At 48.7% G+C, this 15,475-nt stretch overlaps 1 protein-coding gene and 1 long non-coding RNA gene across 4 annotated transcripts in view; one reads left to right on the top strand and one right to left on the bottom strand.

Annotated features, from left to right (window-relative positions):
- The window catches only part of LOC121560084 (trichohyalin-like), a 39,922-nt gene that overhangs the window by 23,665 nt on the left and 782 nt on the right, over positions 1-15,475 (bottom strand). Inside the window, exons 2-4 of the mRNA XM_041873132.2 lie at positions 8,584-8,754; positions 8,055-8,210; positions 6,720-6,791 (exon numbers count right to left, since the gene is read on the bottom strand). Of these exons, the coding sequence (XP_041729066.1) occupies positions 6,720-6,791; positions 8,055-8,210; positions 8,584-8,683 (328 nt within the window). The 5' untranslated portion in view covers positions 8,684-8,754. The remainder of the gene's footprint in view (positions 1-6,719; positions 6,792-8,054; positions 8,211-8,583; positions 8,755-15,475) is intronic.
- Positions 7,013-7,786, top strand: LOC121560085. Of its 3 annotated transcripts, none has more exons than XR_005998877.1 (3): positions 7,013-7,138; positions 7,329-7,468; positions 7,508-7,786. It is a non-coding gene; the product is annotated as an uncharacterized LOC121560085 (long non-coding RNA). The 3 variants fall into 3 exon arrangements; XR_005998878.1 differs by having other exon boundaries at positions 7,013-7,289; positions 7,329-7,440; XR_005998876.1 differs by having other exon boundaries at positions 7,013-7,289.

Raw genomic sequence — 15,475 nt, 5'->3', positions numbered from 1 at the left:
GAGGGGGGGTTGGGATTCAGCCAAGATCACGTTTTATTTTTATTATTTTTTATTTAACCTTTATTTAACCAGGTAAGCCAGTTGAGAACAAGTTCTCATTTACAACTGCGACCTGGCCAAGATAAAGCAAAGCAGTGCGATAAAAACAACACAGAGTTACATATGGGGTAAAAAAAACAAAGTCAAAAATACAATAGAAAATATATATACAGTGTGTGCAAATGTAGCAAGTTATGGAGGTAAGGCAATAAATAGGCTATAGTGCAAAATAATTACAATAGTATTAACACTGGAATGCTAGATGTGCAAGAGATTATGTGCAAATAGAGATACTGGGGTGCAAAAGAGCAAAATAAATAACAATATAGGGATGAGGTAGTTGGGTGGGCTAATTTCAGATGGGCTGTGTACAGGTGCAGTGATCGGTAAGGTGCTCTGACAACTGATGCTTAAAGTTAGTGAGGGAGATAAGAGTCTCCAGCTTCAGAGATTTTTGCAATTCGTTCCAGTCATTGGCAGCAGAGAACTGGAAGGAATGGCGGTCAAAGGAGGTGTTGGCTTTGGGAATGACCAGTGAGATATACCTGCTGGAGCGCAGACTACGTGTGGGTGCTGCTATGGTGATCAATGAGCTAAGATAAGGCGGGGATTTGCCTAGCAGTGATTTATAGATGGCCTGGAGCCAGTGGGTTTGACGACGAACATGTAGTGAGGACCAGCCAACAAGAGCGTACAGGTCACAGTGGTGGGTAGTGTATGGGGCTTTGGAGACAAAACGGATGGCACTGTGATAGACTACATCCAGTTTGCTGAGTAGAGTGTTGGAGGCTATTTTGTAAATTTGTAAATGACATCGCCGAAGTGAAGGATCGTTAGGATAGTCAGTTTTACGAGGGCATGTTTGGCAGCATGAGTGAAGGAGGCTTTGTTGCGAAATAGGAAGCCGATTCTAGATTTAACTTTGGATTGGAGATTCTTTATGTGAGTCTGGAAGGAGAGTTTACAGTCTAACCAGTCTAACCAGACACCTAGGTATTTGTAGTTGTCCACATACTCTAGGTCAGACCCGTCGAGAGTAGTGATTCTAGTCGGGTGGGTGGGTGCCAGCAGCGTTCGATTGAAAAGCATACATTTAGTTTTACTAGTGTTTAAGAGCAGTTGGAGGCTACTGAAGGAGTGTTGTATGGCATTGAAGCTCGTTTGGCGGTTTGTTAACACAGTGTCCAATGAAGGGCCAGATGTATACAAAATGGTGTCGTCTGCGTAGAGGTGGATCTGAGAGTCACCAGCAGCAAGAGCGACATCATTGATATACACGGAGAAAAGTGTCGGCCCAAGAATTGAACCCTGTGGCACCCCCATAGAGACTGCCATAGGTCCAGACAACAGGCCCTCCGATTTGACACACTGAACTCTATCTGAGAAGTAGTTGGTGAACCAGGCGAGGCAGTCATTAGAGAAACCAAGGCTATTTAGTCTGCCAATAAGAATGCGGTGGTTGACAGAGTCGAAAGCCTTGGCCAGGTCGATGAAAACGGCTGCACAGTACTGTCTATTATCAATCGCGGTTATAATATCATTTAGGACCTTGAGCGTGGCTGAAGTGCACCCATGACCAGCTCGGAAACCGGATTGCATAGCGGAGAAGGTACGGTGGTATTCGAAATGGTCGGTGATCTGTTTGTTAACTTGGCTTTCAAATACTTTCGAAAGGCAGGGCAGGATGGATATAGGTCTATAACAGTTTGGATCTAGAGCGTCACCCCCTTTGAAGAGGGGGATGACCGCGGCAGCTTTCCAATCTCTGGGGATCTCAGACGTTATGAAAGAGAGGTTGAACAGACTAGTAATAGGGGTTGCGACAATTTCGGCGGCTAGTTTTAGAAAGAAAGGGTCCAGATTGTCTAGCCCAGCTGATTTGTAGGGGTCCAGATTTTGCAGCTCTTTCAGAACATCAGCTGTCTGAATTTGTGTGAAGGAGAAGCGGGGGGGGGGGCATGGGCAAGTTGCAGCGGAGGGTGCAGAGTTGGTGGCCGGGGTAGTGGTAGCCAGATGGAAAGCATGGCCAGCCGTAGCAAAATGCTTGTTGAAATTCTCGATTATTGTAGATTTATCGGTGGTGATAGTGTTTCCTAGCCTCAGTGCAGTGGGCAACTGGGAGGAGGTGCTCTTATTCTCCATGGACTTTACAGTGTCCCAAAACTTTTTGGAGTTAGTGCTACAGGATGCAAATTTCTGTTTGAAAAAGTTAGCCTTTGCTTTCCTGACTGCTTGTGTATATTGGTTCCTAACTTCCCTGAAAAGTTGCATATCGCGGGGGCTATTTGATGCTAATGCAGTACGCCACAGGATGTTTTTGTGCTGGTCAAGGGCAGTCATGTCTGAGGAGAACCAGGGGCTATATCGGTTCTTAGTTCTGTATTTTTTTGAATGGGGCATGTTTATTTAAGATTGAGAGGAATTACTTTTAAGGAACAACCAGGCATCCTCTACTGACGGAATGAGATCTATATCCATCCAGGATACCTGGGCCAGGTCAATTAGGAAGGCCTGCTCGCTAAAGTGTTTTAGGGAGCGTTTGACAGTGATGAGGGGTGGTCGTTTGACCGCGGACCCGTTATGGACGCAGGCAATAAGGCAGTGATCGCTGAGATCCTGGTTGAAGACAGCTGAGGTGTATTTAGAGGGTATGTTAGTCAGGATGATATCTATGAGGGTACCCATGTTTACGGATTTAGGGTTGTACCTGGTAGGTTCGTTGATTATTTGCGTGAGATTGAGGGCATCTAGTTTGGATTGTAGGATGGCCGGGGTATTAAGCATATCCCAATTTAGGTCACCAAGCAGTACGAACTCTGGGGATAAATGGGGGGCAATCAATTCACATATGGTGTCCAGGGCACAGCTGGGAGCTGAGGGGGGTCTGTAGCAAGCGGCAACAGTGAGAGACTTATTTCTGGAAAGGTGGATTTTTAGAAGTAGAAGCTCAAACTGTTTGGGCACAGACCTGGATAGTATGATAGAGCTCTGCAGGCTATCTCTACAGTAGATTGCAACTCCACCCCCCTTTGGCAGTTCTATCTAGACGGAAAATGTTATAGTTGGGGATGGAAATTTCAGAATTTTTGGTGGCCTTCCTGAGCCAGGATTCAGACACTGCTAGAACATCAGGGTTGGCGGAGTGTGCTAACGCAGTGAATAACTCAAACTTAGGAAGTAGACTTCTGATATTTACGTGCAAGAAACCAAGACTTTTGCGATTACAGAAGTCAGCAAATGATAGCGCCTGGGGAGTAGGAGTGATACTGAGGGCTGCAGGGCCTGGGTTAGCCTCTACATCACCAGAGGAACAGAGGAGGACTAGAATAAGGATACGGCTAAAGGCTTTAAGAACTGGTCTTCTAGTGCGTTGGGTACATAGAATAAAGGGGGCAGATTTCCGGGCGTTGTAGAAAAAATTCAGGCCATTATGTACAGACAAGGATATGGAAGGATATGAGTAAAGTGGAGGTAAACCTAAGCGTTGGGTAACAATGAAAGATATAGCATCACTGGAGGCACCAATTGAGTTGGTCTCCGCGTGTATGGGGGGTGGGACAAAGGAGCTATCTAAAGCAGGTTTAGCTGGGCTGGGGGATCTACAGTGAAATAGTACAATTAGAAATAACCGAAACAACAATAAGCTAACCATGTTTGGGCTGAGGCTAAACATAAACAGGATGTAGTACCGTAAAAAGGAACAGTCCAGCAGACATCAGCTGTATAGCTGAGTTATCATAAGGTCCGGTGAACAGCAATAGGATAGTTCGGAGGCTGCTAAAGCACTAGCGAGTAAGAGGCCACGGCTAGCGTGTGCTAGCGGGCCGGGGCTAGCAGATGGAATCTTCGTGGTCGACGTCGTAACCACATCAGACGATTTCGTCGGCAGACCAGTCGTGTAGGATCGGCGGGGCTCCGTGTCAACACTAGGTGGTCTCGTCCGGTTGACAGAGAGGTAGATAGCCGGGAGATGGGCCTAGCTCAGGATGATTAGCCAGACCACAGCGTCCATTTTGTTGCAGCTAGCTGGTAGCGATGAATCCGGAGTTAAAGGTCCAGTGATTCAGTGATTCCGGCAGAAAAACTGATATGTTCTGGGTCGATAACGCGCTGTGCAGACTGGCCGAATAATAGTCCAGACTAGAGCTGGCTGGTGAGTGGTGCAGGCCACGGACAATGGTGAAAAACCGCTAACGGTAGCTGATAGCAAGTAGCTAGTTAGCTGGCTACTCCCGTCCGGTACGGGAGTAGCCAATAGGGCGGCAGGTGGCTTAGTGGTTAAGAGCGTTGTGCCAGTAACCGAAAGGTCGCTGGTTCTAATCTCCGAGGTGAAAAATCTGTCGATGTGCCCTTGAGCAAGGCACTTAACCCTAATTGCTCCTGTAAGTCGCTCTGGATAAGAGCGTCTGCTAAATAATGTAAATGTAAATGAATGAATGGGGTGAGTGGAACTGACACCCGCGGCAACTCAAAGCAACAGTATACCAACAACACATCAGTGTTCCAGTGTGTCCTACTGTTTAAGCACAATAGGCTCTGGAACAGTATATGTTAACTCTCATTGAGTTCCTGGATGTCAGAACAGGTCTTAACAGTGTCTCTACCCCAGGCTGATAGGGACACCAGGAGTGCACCCTATTCCCTATATAGTGCACTACGTTTGACCAGAGTGCCTGGCACTCTTTTCCCTATAGAGTGCACTGCAAAAGTAGGGAATGGGGTGCCATTTGGGACACAACCCAGGAGACTTCACTAATTCTATTGTACTCTGCTTATGGGTCTCAGAGCAACCCTCTGGTTACGCACCAGCGGCCTGGGTCTCAGGAGAGTTCAGCTGCTGCACTTTGGAGGAAGTTCCTAGTCAGTTGTACAACTGAACGCATTCAACCCTTCTGTATCAGAGAGGTGCGGGGGGGACTTCCTTAATCAACCTCCATGTCATCAGCCCCCGGTTGTTGGGGGTTAATTGCCTTCCTCAAGGGCAGAATGACAGATTTCCACCTTGCTGGCTCGAGGATTCGAACCAGCGACCTTTCGGTTACTGGCCCAACGCTCTTAACCACTAGGCTACCTGCCGCCAACGATGTTCCATATAGTTGGGGAAATGTGTTCAAAGAAATCTCTAAGATAAACCTCTGGCTCTGCTCTAAAGGAAATGTGTTCACAAACCTCTGCTCAGAGTCAGTCGAGCGTACCTCCTACCTCCTACCGCCTACCTCCTACCTCCTACCTCCTACCTCCTATCCCCAAACATCCCTCCCCCTCACCCCAGCAGCACCATGTCCCCCTCACCCCAGCAGTGCCATGTCTCCCTCACCCTTCCTTTACAACAGGCTGCATGTCTCCCTCACCCTTCCTTTCCAACAGGCTGCATGTCTCCCTCCATTACCCCTCTCTCTCTCCCTCACCCTTCCTTTCCAACAGGCTGCATGTCTCCCTCCATTACCCCTCTCTCTCTGCCTCACCCTTCCTTTACAACAGGCTGCATGTCTCCCTCACCCTTCCTTTCCAACAGGCTGCATGTCTCCCTCCATTACCCCTCTCTCTCTGCCTCACCCTTCCTTTCCAACAGGCTGCATGTCTCCCATTACCCCTCTCTCTCTGCCTCACCCTTTCTTTCCAACAGGCTGCATGTCTCCCTCCATAACCCCTCTCTCTCTGCCTCACCCTTCCTTTCCAACAGGCTGCATGTCTCCCTCCATTACCCCTCTCTCTCTGCCTCACCCTTCCTTTCCAAAAGGCTGCATGTCTCCCTCCATTACCCCTCTCTCTCTGCCTCACCCTTCCTTTCCAACAGGCTGCATGTCTCCCTCCATAACCCCTCTCTCTCTGCCTCACCCTTCCTTTCCAACAGGCTGCATGTCTCCCTCCATAACCCCTCTCTCTCTGCCTCACCCTTCCTTTCCAACAGGCTGCATGTCTCCCATTACCCCTCTCTCTCTGCCTCACCCTTCCTTTCCAACAGGCTGCATGTCTCCCTCACCCTTCCTTTCCAACAGGCTGCATGTCTCCCTCCATTACCCCTCTCTCTCTCCCTCACCCTTCCTTTCCAACAGGCTGCATGTCTCCCTCCATTACCCCTCTCTCTCTCCCTCACCCTTCCTTTCCAACAGGCTGCATGTCTCCCTCCATTACCCCTCTCTCTCTCCCTCACCCTTCCTTTCCAACAGGCTGCATGTCTCCCTCCATTACCCCTCTCTCTCTCCCTCACCCTTCCTTTCCAACAGGCTGCATGTCTCCCATTACCCCTCTCTCTCTGCCTCACCCTTCCTTTCCAACAGGCTGCATGTCTCCCTCACCCTTCCTTTCCAACAGGCTGCATGTCTCCCTCCATTACCCCTCTCTCTCTGCCTCACCCTTCCTTTCCAACAGGCTGCATGTCTCCCTCCATTACCCCTCTCTCTCTGCCTCACCCTTCCTTTCCAACAGGCTGCATGTCTCCCTCACCCTTCCTTTCCAACAGGCAGCATGTCTCCCTCCATTACCCCTCTCTCTCTGCCTCACCCTTCCTTTCCAACAGGCTGCATGTCTCCCTCCATAACCCCTCTCTCTCTGCCTCACCCTTCCTTTCCAACAGGCTGCATGTCTCCCTCCATTACCCCTCTCTCTCTGCCTCACCCTTCCTTTCCAACAGGCAGCATGTCTCCCTCCATTACCCCTCTCTCTCACCCGGCACTGACCTGTAGCTTTATGCTCTGTTGGCATCAGTAGGATCCAGGGAAGCTTCCTCTCTGAGGCTAGGACCTGGAGAGCTGTATGGGTGTAGAGGGCATAGTGAAGTTGTTGTAGTGTAGAGGGCATAGTGAAGGTGTTGTAGTGTAGAGGGCATAGTGAAGGTGTTGTAGTGTAGAGGGCATAGTGAGGGCATAGTGAAGGTGTTGTAGTGTAGAGGGCATAGTGAAGTTGTTGTAGTGTAGAGGGCATAGTGAAGGTGTTGTATTGTAGAGGGCATAGTGAAGGTGTTTTAGTGTAGAGGGCATAGTGAAGGTGTTGTAGTGTAGAGGGCATAGTGAAGGTGTTGTAGTGTAGAGGGCATAGTGAAGGTGTTGTAGTGTAGAGGGCATCGTGAAGGTGTTGTAGTGTAGAGGGCATAGTGAAGGTCTTGTAGTGTAGAGGGCATAGTGAAGGTGTTGTAGTGTAGAGGGCATAGTGAAGGTGTTGTAGTGTAGAGGGCATAGTGAAGGTGTTGTAGTGTAGAGGGCATAGTGAAGGTGTTGTAGTGTAGAGGGCATAGTGAGGGCATAGTGAAGGTGTTGTAGTGTAGAGGGCATAGTGAGGGCATAGTGAAGGTGTTGTAGTGTAGAGGGCATAGTGAAGGTGTTGTAGTGTAGAGGGCATAGTGAAGGTGTTGTAGTCTAGAGGGCATAGTGAAGGTGTTGTAGTGTAGAGGGCATAGTGAAGGTGTTGTAGTGTAGAGGGCATAGTGAAGGTGTTGTAGTCTAGAGGGCATAGTGAGGGCATAGTGAAGGTGTTGTAGTGTAGAGGGCATAGTGAAGGTGTTGTAGTGTAGAGGGCATAGTGAAGGTGTTGTAGTCTAGAGGGCATAGTGAAGGTGTTGTAGTGTAGAGGGCATAGTGAAGGTGTTGTAGTCTAGAGGGCATAGTGAAGGTGTTGTAGTGTAGAGGGCATAGTGAAGGTGTTGTAGTCTAGAGGGCATAGTGAAGGTGTTGTAGTGTAGAGGGCATAGTGAAGGTGTTGTAGTGTAGAGGGCATAGTGAAGGTGTTGTAGTCTAGAGGGCATAGTGAAGGTGTTGTAGTCTAGAGGGCATAATGAAGTTGTTTTACGTATGAGTGAGCTTACAATGGCATTCAATACTAACATGGTTAATCTGTTTAATTTGGAAGCAAACAAATATAATGATTTACTATGTAAATGTTAAGTCTAAACATTAGCTGAGACTAATTGAAATGGAAACCCCACAACAGTGCTGGATGCATCCAACCCCCACTAACCTCCCTGTCATTGGCCTGATGACCCCAGTGCCCCTGCATAGTTAATAACCCCACAGACATACCATGGTCTGGTGTGACCTGGTCCAGGACAGAGGCTAGGGCAGGCTGGTCCTCAGTGGCAGCCATATTGGTAGGGTCCAACAGGGACATTTGTATAACCTCACCATCAGGACCCAAGATCAAGGTGCCCAGGGATCTGCCTGTCTGCTGCTGCCACTCTGAAAACACACAGAGGCTGCGTCTGAAATAATAATATAATATGCCATTTAGCAGACACTTTTATCCAAAGCGACGTACAGTCATGCGTGCAAATTTTTTTTTTGTGTATGGGTGGTCCCAGGGATCGAACCCACTACCCTGGCGTTACAAGCGCCGTGCTCTACCAGCTGAGCTGAAATGGCACCCTATTCAATACTTTTGACCAGAATATGGTGCCAATGGGCCCTGGTCAAAAGTAGTGCACCATATAGGGAATAGGGTGCCTTTTGGAACACACTCAAACGTTGGTTTACCTAACTGAGCATCTAGAATGGCCTTATCAACATACCAGAGATCTACTGAACACAGAGTCCTGTGATATGGGCATCTTACCCCTGAGCTCCAGGGGTAGGCTTCCTCTGACCATGGCCCTCCCAGGATCGGAGGGGTCCCAGGGGGCATGGACGTCAGATCTGTCTTTGTAGATGGCCATGGAGCTCTGTTTGCCTGGGCCTCTCAGCCGACCAGCCAGGGGGGCAAATACAGCCAGGGGGACAGCATGCTCTGGAGGAGGAATGGAAGTATCAGAATAGTGAAAGAAAGATGGATCCCTGCACACTGTTGAATGCTCCTGCAGTTTTATTGAGTGCAACGTTTTTACCTGAAGGTCATAGTGAAGCCTTATGGTATGCCACAGAACAGAGCCCTATACTACATAGCTGGTGCCACAGAACAGAGCCCTATACTACATAGCTGGTGCCACAGAACAGAGCCCTATACTACATAGCTGGTGCCACAGAACAGAACTCTATACTACATAGCTGGTGCCACAGAACAGAGCTCTATACTACATAGCTGGTGCCACAGAACAGAGCCCTATACTACATAGCTGGTGCCACAGAACAGAGCCCTATACTACATAGCTGGTGCCACAGAACAGAGCCCTATACTACATAGCTGGTGCCACAGAACAGAACTCTATACTACATAGCTGGTGCCACAGAACAGAGCTCTATACTACATAGCTGGTGCCACAGAACAGAGCCCTATACTACATAGCTGGTGCCACAGAACAGAGCCCTATACTACATAGCTGGTGCCACAGAACAGAGCCCTATACTACATAGCTGGTGCCACAGAACAGAGCCCTATACTACATAGCTGGTGCCACAGAACAGAGCCCTATACTACATAGCTGGTGCCACAGAACAGAGCCCTATACTACATAGCTGGTGCCACAGAACAGAGCCCTATACTACATAGCTGGTGCCACAGAACAGAGCTCTATACTACATAGCTGGTTTAAGGAGTTAGTCAGGTAACTTTGGTCAACGCTGAGTTCAACTCAGGATAACCGGTACCATGAAAGTGGCTCATCTTTTAGCCAGGTACATTTCTATGGCAACGAATCCTTCAGAACTAACCTGCTCCGGGGAAGGCTAACTCAGGGCTAACTCCATTCGTGCTGAATTAAGTATACGAGTCGCGAGCTGAGGACCAATGAAATCAGATTTCTTCCCTCTCGCAAAGATTGTGACATCATCCCCTTCATTTGAGGAAGACAATTGATTCAATATTTTATTAATCAAATGTTTTTTTTGTGTTATTATTATAATTATTTCTATCACATTAAACATTTAGTAACGACAGAATGCGTTTGAAACTTCACACACAATAAAATAAGAGGTAAAGATTACTTCACCAGGCTTTGCCTAGCCTGGATACCAGTCTGTATCTGGGTAAATTACTTTCCATAGCCTGGATGCCAGTCTGTTTCTAGGTAATTGACTTACCCTAGCTTGTTAGCCAGTTTGATTCTGGATAAATGACTCTCCCTAGACTGGATTCCAGTCTGTTTCTGTTTAACTGACTTTCCCTAGCCTGGATTCCAGTCTGTTTCTGGGTAAATTTCTTTACCAGGCTCTCCCTAGCCTGGATGCCAGTCTACTTTTGTGTAACTCACCTTCCCTAGCCTGGATAACAGTCTGTTTCTGGGTAACTGACTTTCCCTAGCGCGTTGTCGGGTGAGGTCGTCGGGTAAGCTTGGCTTTATACATAGTTTGGGCTTTGTCGAGTAAAGCTTAAACTATGTATTTAGATTGTAGTTAGGTATTGTAGGTAGTTATCGTGGGTTGTTGTATGTAATTATTGTACGTTAGTATTGTATTCGGCTGAGCCCGGTGTAGCACGAAGCTAGCTGGCTAACCCACTACCTAGCGCGTAGCTACTGGCAACTATTAGCAATGGTATAGTTGTTTCACGCCTGAGAGTGCCTGTAATTACGCCAGCTGGCTGCCTACAATAATTACATACAATAATGCCTACCATTCAGCTGTTTTCTAACCTCATTGTCTGAACCGTTAACGTTAGGTAGCAAGTGGCTACTGTGCTTGAAATTTAGCTAGCTTGTTGCTACCTGGATAGCAACTAGTAAACAATAGCTGGAACGACCTGGCGAACAGACGCGAACTGGCTGAGTCAATTCAGTGGCTAGCTTTGCACTTGGCTAGCTAACAGTAGCTGCTAGGGGTAAGTCATGACCTACATTTGTGTTTTGTTTTTACATATTGGTAGCCAGAGTCGTTCAAGGGAATTCGGGACATGGGTGACTAGTTAACGTTAGCTTGGCTCTCTCTGTGTGTTCGTGCCGTGAAAGGAGGGGTTTCTTCTTTGTCTGAAAGCAATGGCTAGCTAGTATGCTAACTATTCTAGCTAACTAACTGGCTGAATAAGTTGACGACGGACTCGCTCAAGCGGTCTAACACACAACGTTAGACACGGACACGAACGATCTGCTTGGCGTGTTGATACACTTGCCTCCTGAGTGGCGCAGTGGTCTAAGGCAATCCAGGCTCTGTCGCAGCCGGCCGCGACCAGGAGTCTCATGGGCGGCGCACAATTGGCCCAGCGTCGTCCAGGGTAGGGGAGGGAATGGCCGGCAGGGATGTAGCTCAAAAAAATAAATATGTATTCACTAAAACTGTAAGTCGCTCTGGATAAGAGCGTCTGCTAAATGACTAAAATGTAAATGTAATGTAAAATGGTGGTTTGTTGTGGCCGAGTATTGGTGCTAAACCGTGTTGTTGGAGTCCGGCATGCTAGCTGGCTGTGGCGTCTTATGACTAGGTGCCCTGGATGATTTTCACGGAAGAATACTGTACCTAGTTAGCTAGCTGAATAAACTAAGTTAGTCTATTCCTAGAAAACATTGAACCGCTGTAGTTTACAACAATTATAGTTTCTGAGGTGGAAGTTGGGTGAGTTATATTTGGGTGTTGTGGTGAGGGAGGCCTCGCTCTCTCCTTTCCCAGATGTTTAGTTCATTTCATTCCGATCTCCTTTGCATTATTGTAGCCATTTTCTGCAGCCTGTCAACTATGCCTCTGCCTATCCCTGTTCTCTCCTCTCCGCACAGGCTATACAAACGCCTCACACCGCGTGGCTGCTGCCTCTCTAACCTAGTGGTCCCTGCACGCACCACCCACGTGGAGTTCCAGGTCTCAGGCAGCCTCTGGAACTGCCGTTCTGCTGCAACAAGGCAGAGTGCATCTCAGCCTATGCTACCCTCCAGTCCCTCGACTTCTTGGCGCTGACGGAAACATGGATTACCACTGAAAACACTGCTACTCCTACTGCTCTCTCCTCATCTGACCATGTGTTCTCGCATACCCTGAGAGCATCTGGTCAGCGGGGTGGTGGCACAGGAATCCTCATCTCTCCCAAATGGACATTCTCTATTTTTCCCCTGACCCATCTGTCTATCTCCTCATTTGAATTCCATGCTGTCACAATCACTAGCCCATTTAAGCTTAATATCCTTGTCATCTATCGCCCTCCAGGTTCCCTTGGAGAGTTCATCAATGAGCTTGACGCCTTGATAAGTTCCTTTCCTGAGGATGGCTCACCCCTCACAGTTCTGGGGGACTTCAACCTCCCTACGTCTACCTTTGACTCATTTCTCTCTGCCTCCTTCTTTCCACTCCTCTCCTCTTTTGACCTCACCCTCTCACCATCCCCCCCTACTCACAAGGCAGGCAATACGCTTGACCTCATCTTTACTAGATGCTGTTCTTCTACTAATCTCACTGCAACTCCCCTCCATGTCTCCAACCACTACTTTGTATCCTTTTCTCTCTCGCTCTCCTCCAACACTACTCACTCTGCCCCTACTCAGATGGTAATGCGCCGTCGCAACCTTCGCTCTCTCTCTCCCGCTACTCTCTCCTCTTCCATCCTATAATCTCTTCCCTCTGCTCAATCCTTCTCCCTCCAATCTCCTGATTCTGCCTCCTCAACCCTCCTCTCCTCCCTTTCTGCATCATTTGACTCTCTATGTCCCCTATCCTCCCGGCCGGCTCGGTCCTCCCCTCCAGCTCCGTGGCTTGATGACTCATTGCGAGCTCACAGAACAGGGCTCCGGGCAGCCGAGCGGAAATGGAAGAAAACTAGATCATCATCTTTTCACTCCCTCCTCTCTACATTTTCTTCATCTGTTTCTGCTGCTAAGGCCACTTTCTACCACTCTAAATTCCAAGCATCTGCCTCTAACCCTAGGAAGCTCTTTGCCACCTTCTCTTCCCTGCTGACCCTCCCCCTCTCTGTGGATGACTTCGTCAACCATTTTGAAAAGAAGGTTGACGACATCCGATCCTCGTTTGTTAAGTCAAATGACACTGCTGGTCCTGCTCACACTGCCCTACCCTATGCTTTGACTTATTTCTCCCCTCTCTCTCCAGATAAAATCTTGCGACTTGTGATGGCCGGCCGCCCAACAACCTGCCCGCTTGACCCTATCCCCTCCTCTCTTCTCCAGACCATCTCCGGTGACCTTCTCCCTTACCTCACCTCGCTGATCAACTCATCCTTGACCGCGGGCTATGTCCCTTCCGTCTTCAAGAGAGCGAGAGTTGCACCCCTTCTCAAAAAACCAACACTCAATCCCTCTGATGTCAACAACTACAGACCAGTATCCCTTCTTTCTTTTCTCTTCAAAACTATTGAGCGTGCAGTCTTTAGCCAACTCTCTTGCTATCTCTCTCAGAATGACCTTCTTGATCCAAACCAGTCAGGTTTCAAGACTGGTCATTCAAATGAGACTGCTCTTCTCTGTGTCACGGAGGCTCTCCGCACTGCTAAAGCTAACTCTCTCTCCTCTGCTCTTATCCTTCTAGACCTGTCTGCTGCCTTTGATACTGTGAACCATCAGATCCTCCTCTCCACCCTCTCCGAGCTGGGCATCTCCGGCGCGGCTCACTCTTGGATTGTGTCCTACCTGACCGGTCGCTCCTACCAAGTGGCGTGGCGAGAAGCTGTCTCCGCACCACGTGCTCTCACCACTGGTGTCCCCCAGGGCTCAGTTCTAGGCCCTCTCCTATTCTCACTATACACCAAGTCACTTGGCTCTGTCATATCCTCACATGGCCTCTCCTATCATTGCTACGCAGACGACACACAACTAATCTTCTCCTTTCCCCCTTCTGATAACCAGGTGGCGAATCGCATCTCTGCATGTCTGGCAGACATATCAGTATGGATGACAGATCACCACCTCAAGCTGAACCTTGGCAAGACGGAGCTGCTCTTCCATCACGGTTGACAACTCCGTTGTGTCCTCCTCCCAGAGTGCGAAGAGCCTTGGCGTGACCCTGGACAACACCCTGCCGTTCTCCGCTAACATCAAGGCGGTGACCCGATCCTGTAGGTTCATGTTCTACAACATTCGGAGAGTACGACCCTGCCTTACACAGGAAGCGGCACAGGTCCTAATCCAGGCACTCGTCATCTCCCGTCTGGATTACTGCAACTCGCTGTTGGCTGGGCTCCCTGCCTGTGCCATTAAACCCCTACAACTCATCCAGAATGCTGCAGCCCGTCTGGTGTTCAACCTTCCCAAGTTCTCTCACGTCACCCCGCTCCTCCGCACACAACACTGGCTTCCAGTTGAAGCTCGCATCTGCTACAAGACCATGGTGCTTGCCTATGGAGCTGTGAGGGGAACGGCACCTCCGTACCTTCAGGCTCTGATCAGTCCCTACACCCAAACGAGGGCATTGCGTTCATCCACCTCTGGCCTGCTGGCTCCCCTACCTCTGCTGAAGCACAGTTCCCGCTCAGCCCAGTCAAAACTGTTCGCTGCCCTGGCACCCCAATGGTGGAACAAGCTCCCTCACGACGCCAGGACAGCGGAGTCACTCACCACCTTCCGGAGACATTTGAAACCCCACCTCTTTAAGGAACACCTGGGATAGGATAAAGTAATCCTTCTAACACCCCCCTTACCCCACCAAAAAAAAAAAAATTGTAAAGTAGTTATCCCACTGGCTATAAGGTGAATGCACCAATTTGTAAGTCGCTCTGGACAAGCGCGTCTGCTAAATGACGTAAATGTAAATGTATGCTTGTCTGCTTCTGGGTCACTGACTTTCCCTGGGCTGATTGCCAGTCTGTTTCTGGGTAACTTCCTTCATCAGGCTTTCCCTAGCCTGGATTCCAGTCTGTTTCTGTTTAACTGACTCTCACTTCCTTGGATACCAGTCTGTTTCTGGGTAAAGGACTTTCCCTAGCCTGGATTCCAGTCTTTCGCTAGCCAGTTTGCCAGTCTGTTTCTGGGTGACTTCCTTCATCAGGCTTTCCCTAGCCTGGTAACAGTCTGTTTCTGGGTAAAGGGCTTTCCCTAGCCTGGATTCCAGTCTGTTTCTGATAACTGACTCTCACTTCCTTGGATACCAGTCTGCTTCTGGGTCACTGACTTTCCCTAGCCTGGATACCAGTCTGTGTTTTGTGAAACTGACTTTCCCTAGACTGGATGCCAGTCTGTGTTTTGTGAAACTGACTTTCCCTAGACTGGATGCCAGTCTGTTTCTGGCTAACTGACTTTCCCTAGACTGGATCAAATCAAATCAAATTGTATTGGCCACATGCGCCGAATACAACAGGTTTAGACATTACAGTGAAATGCTTACTTACAGCCCTTAACCAAGCCTGTTTGCCAGTCTGTTTCTGGATAAATGACTTCCCTAGCCTGGATGCCAGTCTGTTTCTCTGTAACTTCCTTCACCTGACTTTCCATAGCCTGGATTCCAGTCTGTTTCTCTGTAACTTCCTTCACCTGACTTTCCATAGCCTGGATTCCAGTCTGTTTCTCTGTAACTTCCTTCACCTGACTTTCCATAGCCTGGATTCCAGTCTGTTTCTCTGTAACTTCCTTCACCTGACTTTCCATAGCCTGGATTCCAGTCTGTTTCTCTGTAACTTCCTTCACCTGACTTTCCATAGCCTGGATTCC

The sequence above is a fragment of the Coregonus clupeaformis genome, chromosome 23 (genome assembly GCF_020615455.1).
Source record: "Coregonus clupeaformis isolate EN_2021a chromosome 23, ASM2061545v1, whole genome shotgun sequence".
Classification (NCBI taxonomy): Eukaryota; Metazoa; Chordata; class Actinopteri; order Salmoniformes; family Salmonidae; genus Coregonus; species Coregonus clupeaformis.
The sequence above is the reverse complement of the archived record's forward strand: the minus strand, read 5'-3'. Positions and strand labels throughout refer to the sequence as shown.